A 13,767-nucleotide genomic window follows, 5' to 3' on the forward strand; every position below is an offset into this window, starting at 1 on the left:
TACCCTCGAGCTTCCTTAAGGGTCACAATTTGATAAAATAGCAGCCACATAAGGTAGAATTAGTATCACCATGATCACACAACTTTAGTTGTCATAAAACATAGAATATACTGAACATAACATGCATAAGAAGAATTCAACTTGACCACATTATATCCAATCTTGATGCTACACAGTGTTGAGTAAATGTTGATATATAATGCTACTTTAAAATATGTTCTTATATAATATTTAGGTTAAGATGCATGTTTTCGGTTTTTTGGTATTTCAAGATATTTTAATCAAATACTGACGAAATAAATCAATCATAAACAACAGACCTTTTCAATCATATATTCAATCACGTAATCCAACAAAACATATGTTGCACTAATATTATATATATGTGTTTTTGTTATATCTTTTAATATAGCAAGAATCATATGTAATTTACAATTAATAGCACATATATCACTATATATATCAAAGTCATACATCACTACTTAAACAAAGTTTAAACACGGAATTTAAAATACCGGTAAATGAAAATTTACAGGTTATAATATGATTTAAATGAAAATTCCCAGTGCTATAAATAGATTTCTGTATATGTAATCGAACTACGGAGATAACGCAGCCATTTTGGTTTAAGGAGTAATTATTTATTTCAAATAACAAGTAAGTGAAGATGGTCGATTTTGTTTTCATCCAAACCCTAATTGTAAGATCATACTTATTTCAGTGTCGGTAATTCAGTGTCAAATATCCTTCGTAAACAGTCCTTCAACGTGACGTTATTGTCAGTAATGATGTGCGTATTTATAAATCGATCCGCCTCATTACTTAAACTTCCTTGTAACATTCTTTAAAACATATTTTCTTATAACAATTATGTATTTCTTTTAATTAAAGTGATAAATACTGAACATATAATCTAATTTACGATAGTGCGCCAAAAACTTTACAAATAAGTATATTCTCAAATAATACTTACTAATTTAATGTGTCACTCAAATGTATGAAATAGAAAAAATGTATCAAAAGGGGGAATACTTAAATCAAATCATATGTTATAAAACATTAAGTATTCCTTAGCCATAAATTATGTCTGTTGAAAGTAAAAGTTACTTTGGTAGCAGAAATTGTTACAATATTATTTAAAAAAAAAAAGTTTTTCTCATTCTCATTGAGGGTTGTATACCTAAAAAAATTTACAGTTCAAGTTCAGTATGTGTATATACATCATACATATATTCAAATAATATATCGCTTCTTACCTGTGATTTCAAAGTATAACAGGGCTAAATACAAACTAAAATCAATTCGTAAAGTTGTATTCATCTTAATTCATCGATTAAAAAAAAATTAAATAAAAAAAATGACTTTACATTATGGCATATTTTAAGCATTATGACATAAACAATAAAACTTTAACGATATACATGAGGACCAAACGATTATTAAAGATCCTGATCAATAGGTTCAAAACATGAGAATTTATCAAGATTCATATTGCTTAAATTATATTTTCTAATTTTATTTCTTTTATTAAGGATTTATCACTTTATAGAACTCTTTATATTTGAACTACTATTTTTATTGAAAAGAAAATCTGTTGCTATATTTTAATTTTTTGATTTTTCCCCTCTTTAATGCATCTTTTGATATTTTATAACTGAGACAAATCTTTCCGGAATGAATTGAAAGTAAAAAACCTATTTACCTTAACGTACCTTTGAAATCAAATTACCTTATAAAATCGTAATTCGTATATTTTATGTAGGAATAGAAGGTTTTTTTTTTAATTTTGGACCAACAGAAGTCATCACTTTAGCGTTTTTTTTCTCTCTCGAAAAATACATTGGTAGCCATCCCCAAATTGTATCAAAAAATATGAGTGATATACTGCTAATGAATACACACAGACAAAGGCAAATTTTAACAAAGAAAGTAAATTAGTTTATAACACTGTCATCTATTTCAAGCCAGAAACTTAGTTGATAGTTGTTTTTGTGTATGACTTTCAATTGACGTGTCTGTCCTATCAAAAGGATCGATATTATGTCAATAAAAGTTGGGAGAAAGATAACAGAGGGACATTAAAATGTATAGATCGAAACAAAATGGAATTGTAGTTACGACGAACAGAATCGGACAACTTTCTCATTCGATGGGTGCAATAGCATTCTGGACATTTATTTTCAGTCTATTTTTCTAAATGGAAGACTTTGTACCAGTAGAACAATGCCAATAGGTCAAACTGTCTAGTGATTTCACACCCTCCAGATCATAATATAGGAAGTGATCAGATAAGCAGTGTCCAGTGATGAGGAAAAACGTGTTTTAGTGGCCCCAGGTAGTCAAGTAGCCAAGAAGAAGATTTTACTTCCAAACAAAGAATGTGATAATCCAGTTCAGAACTCTGATAATGTTTGTAAACTTTCTGTGTCTTCCTACCCCTGTGTCATACAAGTGGGAGGTTTAGCTAGTTATAAAACTATGTTAAAGCCACCCTTTTGTACTTAAGAAAATGCACGTCACATGCTATGGAATATGACAGTTGGTTACAATTCATTTGATCTGTTTGAGTTTTGATTTTGCCATTTGATTATGGACTTTCCGTTTCCATTTTCCTCGGAGTTCAGTTATTTTGTTTTTTTACTATTCCCCTTCTTTTCTTGTAATTCTTGTAATTGGTTATATTCTACCAATTCCAGTAAGGATCACGAGGCTGAAGTTGGAGGATCTTAGATATTATGTGTATACCATTATGAGAGACGTCAACAAGATACCTTTTCAGTCTCCACCTAGACCCAAGAGACTATCCTACACTTTTGAGGCTTCATATCGTCTGTCTTTAACCAATGCAACGTCGCATACTAATATTTACCAATTCAACTACATGCCGACACCTCTTCAGATCAACGATGATGGGATTATCGCTACTGAGTCCAAGTGTATGATTTTGGACTTGCCTCATTTACTGAGCAGTTCCGTTCTTAAGATAATGATATCTTAGTCTCTACTTAAGGCTTTTACTCTTTCTAGACCTGCGAATGGACTGCGTCTCTTTCGTTCTATTCGGTCCAAAATCTGCTTATGCATGCCTCTCATGTTTTAGGCACTACTGAATTTTTTGGCTGCTGGTGGTCCAGTACTGAATGACTTCCCCTCCACCTGAGGCCAAGCTTTTTCTCTTACAGGCGGACAATGCTTTTTGATGTCTCTAAGTTGTTGATAACAGGTTTTTCCAAAAGAACTGAAATTTTGACTGAAGTAAAAGTTTCGTATAATCTTAAGGGTGCTCTCATTACTAAGAAAGTCTCCTTTAGATGATAAATGTTCCACTTAATAAGTTTCATAAGCAACTCAGTCAAAACTCTAGCTCCAGTGATGATGAATGTTTCTCTTTCTGGAAAACATTACAATCAAGGTACTTTTATATCCGCTTGAGGCTCGTATAATTCGAGAAGAAAACATATCAATAATGGAGGTTATAAGGTAGTCCTAAGAAGTCTTCAAACCCCATGTCAATATCTGGCAGATTTAAAAGATGTGCGAAATATTCCAATGGAACAGTAAAACTCATAAATCGAAAATAAACTGACAACGCCATCGCTACAAACGGAATAGACAAACAGACAAACTGATAGTAAATAAGAAACAACATAGAAAAATAAAGACTGATAACACGAACTCCAACACAATCTGGGGTGATCTCAGGTGCTCCGGAAAGGTAAGTAATTCCTGCTCCGCATGTGGCACCCGTCGTGCTGCTCGTTTTATTATAAACCCGGTTAATAGTTTAATTCGGAAGGTCATCACAAGGCATCAAGAGGGACAATTCTTTTTTCAAGGAAGCTGCCCTCTGGTACGTTAGTGTCAGACTGCTTCTCTCTCTGGGTTTTCTCATGTATTTGAATAAGTTAGACCTGATTCCGTTTCATGACTTTATTTTCCTATGCGAACATTTCATTACTCATCAGAGCATATATAATTCTACCTCTTTATGAAAAGATTCAGAATCTTGTTAAAAAAATCACCTGTTTCGTTCTAAACAAAAAAGAAATTCTGAGGGCCCATTTATACAACTGCTAGGTCTGTTGATTTTTTTTCTAGCGGACGTTGTTTCTCTTGGTCTTCTACACATTCGACCCCTTCAATGTTATCTACATCAACTTTGGCTCCCAGCTACGCCGCAGAATTAGGAATTTCAAGTTCCAATCATTCGTTTAGAATTAGATCCTTGGCTTGTTTTGTTGACTTTTCGAGCTTACGTTTTGAGAGGCCAACTTCTGTCCTCTCCAGTTCCATATCAGAGTCTGTTCACTTATGTCTCTAACCTCAGTTGAGGAGATCGTCTGAATGGCTCTCAGTCTCGAGAATGTGGACTCCAGGCCTTGAAGTCATAAAACTTTCGAAGCAGTTTTTTGTACTAATTCTCCAAAATCAACCAAACAAAATGCTGGATTTCATGTTTCGAGCATGATTTTTGAGCTCCGAGCACTGATTAAAGTTTCATGACTTCAACCCCAGATCTTTTAAAGGAACATACCAAAATACTAGAAATAAAAGCAGTTCTTCGTGGAAAATCCGAGTTTTCAGATCTTCTTCTGTCTTGTGCTCATATACTGGTTTTACCAGTCCGACACAAACTTCTGTTGGACTGCAAGGACAGGATTCGTCATCCCAATTAAAGAAACTGTGGCTTCTCTCATGAATATATTCCAGAAGGGAAGTTTTTCTGACTAGGCTCACTGGGTTTGACATGTTTAAATGATGTCTTACTTTTGTATGCATACTGTTTCTAATAAATTAAATGGACCAAGAAAAAAATAACCTACTGATATTCCGAGAAAACTGTTTTATTTTTAAGTTATTCTAAACTGTATACTATATTTAAGTTTTGCAGTGTCATATAAAAAAAATTGTCTGTGAACAGGATAAATTAAGTGAAGCGTTTTGTTTGAATTTCACATATAAACAAATATTCTGAACACTTTTGCATCAGAATGCGTTCCACTTTCACGATTTTTCTAGATATTGCTGACGGTTTATCGATATTTACGTGAGTAATAAATACTGGTTGCTACATTATATATACAGTGTTACCAAGTTGGTTACCATTTACGGTTTTGAACCAGACATTAATACTTCAGGTGGACCATCATGAAAAAAACCCCATATTATTAGGAGGAAAAATGAAAGTTTCCCTATCAATCCAGTATGATACATGATTTTTACTATTATACTTATCTACCTCTTAAAGGCTATGATGAAAAAAAAATATGAACCCACAAAGATCTAATGATTTTTTTTATTTCATCTGACTTGTACAATACATCACTTATTTCTAATATGATACGGGCGCTGCAAAGTACATGTCATCAATGTTAACATGGTAAAGATTAAAAAAAAAGATTGAGCAAAAATTGATATAACCATGTTTATCATTTTGTTATAATTATTTTTTCAGATTGTTTAATAGGAAACAGAAGACGTCAGATAATGGTTCACCTAAAGCCTCTCAAAATAAAACCAGAGTTCCGTGAGCATACGGGATAAAATGTTTTGTACCGATGATATTTCTGATCTTGAGACCGATGGTGGAGTAGATGATAATACACAAAGTTTACATCATATGAGTATTACAAACGGACATAACGAAGCGGAAAGTTGTGCTGTAGTTCCAAATGAATATTTAAACCAGCTTGCAGATCAAAGTTCCCAGCTTTTGTTGTCCGGTCACACTACAGGTTTCACTGGTACTTCAACAGTTACCAGCGAATCTTCGGTGGTAAACGGTCATCATAGCTTCGTTCATCTCAACGGACATACAAACGCACTTGAAGAGAAGGCAAGAAAAGAAGAAGCAAAACAAACGTTTCTTAAACAAGCAGCAATACAGCAAAAAATAAAACAAAAATACTTATTCACCGAGAAAACTGAGACTGAATCAACTCAACGAGTTAAACCAGCAAAATTTAGAGCGTACGACAAATTGGAAATCAGAATAAAATCATTTGTTGGGTTTAAATCAGGTTCTAAATGGACTGAATCATCCTTTGCAAACAGTGGATTTTTCTATAAAGGTAATTATTTTTAATAATAACAATAATTATTCTGAGCTACAAATAACTTGCCAGAAGGTTGCGGTTTATAGGATTTTCTTGATTCAGTCAAATATTCAATTGACTCTTGATCTCGAAAGTCGTTTTCATCTAACCATAACCTTTTGACAAATTTGAAATTGTTTTTAAAGAAAGTTAGATAATTTCATTGACAATTCTTTCTGAATATGTGATATTTCCACGGAACCATATTGCACCATAAAGCTATTTCAGCCTTAATTTCTCATGTATGTGCGCTATTCATGAAAAATTAATTCATAAATTCTTAACTGAATACTTACTGCAAACTCCATTTTAAGCTTTTCCAAAGTAAGAGGGCAACACTGAAGTGACATTAACTTCTATTGTTGTTCTAACCATCTAGTATATGAAAAATATTTCAGTATCTCTTCGAACGAAATTTGTAATAATTTTAACATAAATAATCTATCGGATTTACAATAATGGTTTCCTACTACTTTAAATAAAATATTGAAATATTGAAAAGAAACTGCGAATAAAGTTGAATAAGACAATAACAATCAAAACCGAGGAGTAAACAAAGACTCACAAAACTAAAGGACATTTACATCAACAGTTATAAATAATAAATAAGAAACAACACGAACTCCTCTAAAAACCGGGAGTGAAATCAGATGCTCTGGAATGTTAAGCATTTCCTGCACCGTATACGGCACCCGTCGTGTTATTTCTTTGTTCAAATCGGTAATGACGGAAGGTTATTATGACTTATGAAGAGTATTACATATGATTTCTGACACACGACAGACGACATTATAATTTTTACAGTTTAAGCAACCAAACAAGTCTACTCATACTTTCAACAATGTCGATGCAGGTTTAAAGTAAATTAAGATATGTTTATGAATGGAAAACATATAAGTGAACGTGAAAGCAAGCATACACTCTGAATTTGCAATTAAGTCTGGCAAAATATTAATTTGTTCCTACTATGACTGTTTGTTTTGTTCACGCATCGTTGGCAATGGGATGAAAGTTGATGCAACTGTCACACACGAGAGAGGTTAAGCTAGTTATAAAACAAGATTCAATCCACCATTTTCTACATAAGAAAATGTCTATACCAAATCAGGAATATGATTCTTGTTATCCATTCGTTTGATGTGTTTTGAGCGTTTGATTGTGCAATTTAATTAGGGACTTTCCGTTTTTGATTTTTTTTATCGGAGTTCAGTTGTTTTGTAATTTTTCTTTTTACGTAAAGATTATGTACCCAAATTAAAAAAAAACCTCTTTTCACATTTTAAATCTATTCAATCAACCGAGTATCTATTTCATCAATATTAATATCATATCAAATGTTTTTCACTTTGGTCCTTGTCGAACAATTTTACTGAAGTCATGTATCTGAAGTGCTGTTTAAGTATTTCCTGTCTTAACTATGTTTATTTTAGGGACTTTACTTTTTGAATTTTCATCGAATTTCAGTTGTCTTTTGATTTTTCTTTTTGCAGGCTTTTCAGACATCGTTGCATGTTTCCATTGTGGAATAGTACATAAAAACTGGAAGAGAGACGACGACCCAATTATGATTCACTTCCAACTACAACCAGACTGTCATTATATAATCGAGCTCAGACTTAAAGGAATAACATCATGCAAAAATCTTGTTGATGAGTCAGAAGATGTAAGTATATAAAAGCATTAATCAGAATAACCATTGTTATACATGTTATATTTACTTAGAACAATATTTTTTCTGAGTAGATCTTTTTAGTTGCATTCAATTGATTTTCTTACTTCTATAATTTTCGATAATTATCGTCATCATTCATATCAATACAAAGACCAAAAAGACAGCAAAAACTAATTATATTCACTAAAAGACAAGTTGAAGTAATACATTCTCACAATAGACAACTGTATATGATACCACAAATCATGTTCCCATCCACCTTATGTAGACGAATTGTTTTCAAATAAACAGAGATAACTGATCAGCCGCCATCAACAACAGATCATGTTCTGACATAGAATTTGAGACCCATGAAATTTACACAGCTTATAGTTATAAAGCATCAAGGATAAGCCAGATTTGCTTAATACTCACTCCTGGGTTTTTTTTTTATTAGTCTTTTTGGAAACTGAGAACGACAGTCGAAAACAAGAAGATTTTGCATGGTTTAAGGTCACCTCCATGTTGTTTTTCTAAATATTTAGAAATATGTAGGACAAAAGAAGAGCATAGAATCTCTTCAGTATATATAAGCTTAAAGTTTATGACAATATAATAGCAATAACATTATCTACTTTTTATATCAGGTACTGTCATGACTGTGATGTTGGAATGTGAAAAAGATGTTCAGAATTTTGATGTTACAAAACATAACTATTTGATAAAAGAAATGGGCTCCTTATTTAGACAAATCATTCAAGTATACGGATGCAAGTTTTAACAATGTCATTTTTTTTTGGGGGGGGGGGGGGGGGAAATTAATGTATATTGCGTTCTACTTGATACAGTATCACAAAGATGAAGGTACATGTAAATATTGATAACTCTTCCGTATAAGGCCTGTTTGACAATGTTTAAAATTCAATGACTTTTCTTTAATGCGTATGATTTATTTTTGCATTTCAGAATGATGTTGAAATGAGAGGTAGTATATTTATATATGGTTACAGTTAAACTTATAAAATGAAGAAAAGAAATCAACAACTAAAAACACTTTTTAAATTGTCAGTCGCCATTCGGTTGATTAAGATTTGGGTCCTTTGACGATATTTTCAAATGGCTAAATAGGGAAAAGGTGCCACTTATGTAGAAGGATCTGCTTGTCGAAATACAAGATAAACACGATACTAAAAGTACTCTTTGTCATCACAATGAATCTGAATGGACAGGTCAACATTGTACCTATAACTTTATTGAGATCTGAATTTACGAAAAATGTCATTACAAAAAGCTAAATTAGGATCGATTATGAATAGTGATGGTTATAATTTTGGGGAGGTTATCAACTGTTACACTATCAAACCTTCAACTATATTCATATTTGTAAACATTTACACAGTTTTATCATCGGGGTCAAAAACTCAGATGTGTTGGTTGTTTTATATCTACGTGTAATATTCCTTGATATTATTCTCGATGGCTGTAATATATAAACTTCAGTGACGCACACAACTTCCAGTAAATATCGATGAAAACTGTTTACGTTGTTAGTAGGCCTTTTTGAGTTTCGGCTATTAAAAAGTATCTTTAAAACAAATCACAGAGTGCGTTTTTAAACGAATATTTATGAATATAACCAGTATATCATATAACAGTGAAAACAACATTTTCTTATCATTCTGAGGCCGTGATCTTGAAGTACGGAAAAATTGTATAATCACGAAAAACATCTTTCAAATATCTAAATTATAAGACCAGTAAAAGAGAGACATATACTTAATATATTTTACAACTCACAAGTCGAAAATAAACTGATTCCGCAATGAAACATAAAGAAAACACCGCAGACAATCAACAGAACAAAAACATAAGGCAAAACGGGTATTTGCGACCATCAAATCCAAAATTGATTCCGACGGAGCATATAATACAATATTGTTATCTCCATTCTAATGAAACTGACAGAAAACAACGTTAAAACATCTATTTCAAATCTGCCATATGCCGTCTGCGCTTGCGCGTACGTCCCATAGCATCAATTGATGCCATGTAAATAAGTGACGTTATCCAATCAAAATAAACGTACAAACGTTGTTGCATTAGAATGAGCCACAGCAACCCAATCAAAAACTGCGCTTTGTAAGGCTAAGCAGGTCGTGCTGCTCCTCATGTTGAACCCAATTATATTGCTCGTGTCAGTACAAACCTGGTGAAAAATCTAGTTTTGTAGGTTTCATTCGAGGAAAAGTATATACATCCGTCGTCATCTGTGAAAAAAATATTCCATAACGCCAACCAACGGGTAATGAATAGAATATAATTTATATATTGAGTTTCAAAACAAATACTGAAATTATTTTAGTTGGAGAGTCCATGACTGAGGAACCACTTTGCCTTATATTAATATGCTGAATTTTTTTCAGTTTACCTTTAATGATACATACAAAGTTCAATTGAGTCTCATTTTGTCATTTGTAGTGCAAGTGTATTTTTTCAAAGTAGGTTTAACTTCACTGAATGTTTCATACTAGGTCCGTTTTCTTTTCTCAAGAATTCGTAATTATTTTTACTCAAGTTTCAAATGTCATAAACTTCAATGCGTACTTCAAGGCTGACCAATATATTGGTATATTTCAAAACACGTGACGAAGGACAAGGTACGATAAGTCCCGTTTTTAGAGTCCCGTATTTTCTTATTTTCTAAACTTTGTTTTGAAAAGCTACTTATCACGTTGAAATATTCCTTGTAGTTTGAATTTTGTTTGGATGAACTTCAAAACCATTTATTTCGGAAATTTGGTCAGGTTAGGGGTTAAAAGGGCGTCAAAAACGGTAAAATAACGATTATTGGCCAGTGCTTCTTAAAATTTAATACCGTGCGCCTACGTGACCCAGAAAAATAATTGCGATTTATACAACAATAACAGTTATCATGACAAAAAAATAAATAAATTCCTGGGTCAAGTTGGCGCAGGCACTAAAAAAATTAAAATTGGTTGTAAAATAACCTGTAAAACGAATAATAATTACAATATTTGAATAATAACAGAAAGTTAACGCCTCTGACCTCACCCAGTTGCGAAAATTAGTGGTTTTGAAGTTCATCCACACAAACATCAAACCTCAGGGAATGTTAAACATAATAAGTGGCTTTCCAAAACAGAATTAGAAAAATGAGAAAATAGGGGACCAAATACAAGCCTTATCGTACAATGGCTCGAAAATGCAATTTTGACAGAATGTGGCCAATGTTTAGTTTTTATAAAAACTTATATTGTGTGAAGAAGAACTATGTATACAAATTAAAACATGATGAATAAGATTGCAATATTGTCTTCATTAGCAATATGCCATCTAAAAAAAAGAATAATTAAACTAGTTGAAATATGAAAAAGGGTGATAAATTGTGTGAACATATAATCAAGAAGTTTTTAATATTTGAACTTATAGATTATTAGTAGCTCTTAACACTTTTCAGATATTTACCACATGATTGAATAAAAAAAATCCAGCGGATTCAAGTTATTATTATTTATTTTTGTCACTTTTCATAAGAAAATTCATATGACCATTAAGTTTTGAATTGAATTGAATTGATCAGAATTTGGTTGGTTTGGGAGTTTTTGAATCAATATTTCATATTGCAATAAGTACTGACCAATACATAACCAAAAATCATTGTATACTTTACAGAAGTGACAGAAGAAACAAACAACCTATCAATAACACCCCAAGTATCAGCAAATTCTCGACTAGCGTGCAAAGTTTGTTTGACGTATACCTTAGAATTTACAATACAGCCATGCAACCATTTCGCAGTGTGTGGATCATGCTGCAGGAAGCTTATGAGTGACAATAAACAGTGTCCTATCTGTAGAGGGCCGATAGAAAAGGCCCTCAGGACCCTTATTACAGAATAACTTTTCGACACATGTTCAAATTTTAATAATAGAAGTATCTATTTTATTCTATTTTTTTAAGCTTTTATAAATAATTTTTCGATAAGTTTTTAATTTATGTGAATGGCAGCTTTGTAATCCGTTGAAGTAAAAGTTACATACCAAGCAGTCGTATTAACTGTTTAAAATAGTTTTTCTAGCTTAAGTTAAGACTTCACTACGAATATTAAGATATAAGAAGATGTAGTAAAGTTTCCAATGAAACAACTTTACACCCAAGTCACAACTTGTAAAAGCAAAACCATCATAGGTAAAAGTTCGTATTCGACCTTCAACACGGATCCTTTGTTCTCACTGAATAAAATGAATCATTTTCAACACTTGTGATAATACTTAATCAATAACCATTTTAATAACAGGACGTTGAATTGTTGTTAATTTTGTTGACCATTTCAAATTAACTGTAACCCTGATTTTGAAACATTTTACTTATGTACATATTAACATAGTAGTAAACACTGTATTATGTAGTTGTAAAAGACACAACAGATGCGGTTTTGTTGGATAATCAAATAATATAGCTTTTCGATTTTCGATTGTTTGGTTTTTCAGTAAAACCATTTGTAGAGCTCCGTGGGAGCCATATGATATAAACATATTTATTGATTATTGGTGATTAATGCCACGTTAAGTCCATTCGGCTATATCATAGCGGTAAACAGAAACTGAACCAAACAAGTATTTTTGAAATATTTGGCAATCTGCATATTTAAAGGTAATACTTTTCAAAGTGTACTTGTAAAATATGAGACTCAAGAGAAAAAAACCCATATAATTAAAAAAAACAACAGGCAAAACAATGATCAATAGAAAAAATTGCAATACAGTCAATATTCAACAAAACATAAAGATAACTAAAGATGCTGTATATAATTTTTAATCAACGGATCACTGTATTATTTATGTTGTAAATGAGGTATATTCTGTGTCCTTTTTTTTTTTTAATAAAAAAATAAAAAAATAATTTTCAAATCTAAATTTTAGATTTGTTTTAAAAAATCACAATCCTTGACAAGATTTTGTAAATTATGTATTGTGTTTGGTCATATTATTTTTACACTTTCTGCGATATTGTAAATTAAGGACAATGGTATTGAAGACAAGTACTGTTTCTACATGAATAAACAAAGATGTCATCACGACGTTAAATATATACAAAGAAGCAAATCAATGCAAAACTTTGTTTCATATATCTACAATAAGATTCTTTTAGGTGAAAATTAAAACACCTACATAATTAAATAGTGCTCCGAATTTTTAATTGTATTAATTTGGCCAAATTTTTTTTATACCAACCCTCCTAGTAATTGTTATCAAATATCAATGTGATCTGTATTTAAAAGTATGTATTTTCTTTTTGTACTTTTACAATGATTTTCGTAAGAATTCCACTACTAAGACCATTAAGATAAAGTTTCAAATTGTCCAAGTTTTTTTTGGAAGAATCTATCTTATGTACCATAAGGTATCGTCTTTCCTTTGTTTACATTAAATTTTGCCGCTTCCAAAAGCTAAAGCACATCTTTGTGAAGAAAATGTGAATTTATTCAGTATATCTGGTGCACAAATATATCTAATAGTTGTACTATAAGAAAAGAAAACAATTATAAATCATAAACGAGTTAACACATAAATTTAATTTCTTGGTATTGAGTAGTCTCTGAATACCAAGACGATGCAGCAGAAAGTAAGGATTTTTTGTATGTATACAGCATACTTTTATTTTATTTTGCATTCCTTATTTGTTTCCTAATGTTGCCTTTGAAGTTATCCTCTGAAAATAGAGCTTTTTTTAATTAATTTTATAGTTTCAGAATGACATATGATTGTCCTACAATAAATCATAATTCGAAAATATATTACTACTTTTCCAATACTAGTACCTCTGATTTTAACGACTTATACAATTCAAATATAATTGTGTTTTATCTCCCACAATCGTATTCAACAGATTTCACGTGTTCCATATTTTCCATATTGTCAGAGCTGTTCTACTACATTAAGGTAAACTGTAGTCATAGCTAACGCTGTATCGTAATTTTTGTTCTAAATTACTTTATTC

The 13,767-nt window shown here is 31.6% G+C and overlaps 1 protein-coding gene across 1 annotated transcript; it reads left to right on the plus strand.

Moving 5' to 3' along the window:
• The first annotated feature begins 577 nt into the window (after nt 1-577).
• LOC134687239 (baculoviral IAP repeat-containing protein 2-like) lies at nt 578-12,635 on the plus strand. The gene is made up of 5 exons (XM_063547375.1): nt 578-657; nt 5,456-6,071; nt 7,586-7,758; nt 8,713-8,731; nt 11,440-12,635. Exons 2-5 carry the CDS (start codon nt 5,546-5,548, stop codon nt 11,664-11,666), a joined length of 945 nt encoding a protein of 314 aa, XP_063403445.1. The 5' UTR covers nt 578-657; nt 5,456-5,545; the 3' UTR covers nt 11,667-12,635.
• Nucleotides 12,636-13,767: the final 1,132 nt, after the last annotated feature.

Source organism: Mytilus trossulus, chromosome 10 (genome assembly GCF_036588685.1).
Source record: "Mytilus trossulus isolate FHL-02 chromosome 10, PNRI_Mtr1.1.1.hap1, whole genome shotgun sequence".
In the NCBI taxonomy this organism is placed as follows: domain Eukaryota; kingdom Metazoa; phylum Mollusca; class Bivalvia; order Mytilida; family Mytilidae; genus Mytilus; species Mytilus trossulus.

What these genes read in the sequence shown, in the direction of transcription:
- LOC134687239 (XM_063547375.1), top strand. Translation starts at nt 5,546, where the DNA reads ATGTTTTGTACCGATGATATTTCTGATCTTGAGACCGATGGTGGAGTA. An exon ending in CAGTGGATTTTTCTATAAAG is followed by an intron (nt 6,072 to 7,585) that starts GTAATTATTTTT and finishes TTCTTTTTGCAG; the next exon opens with GCTTTTCAGACATCGTTGCA.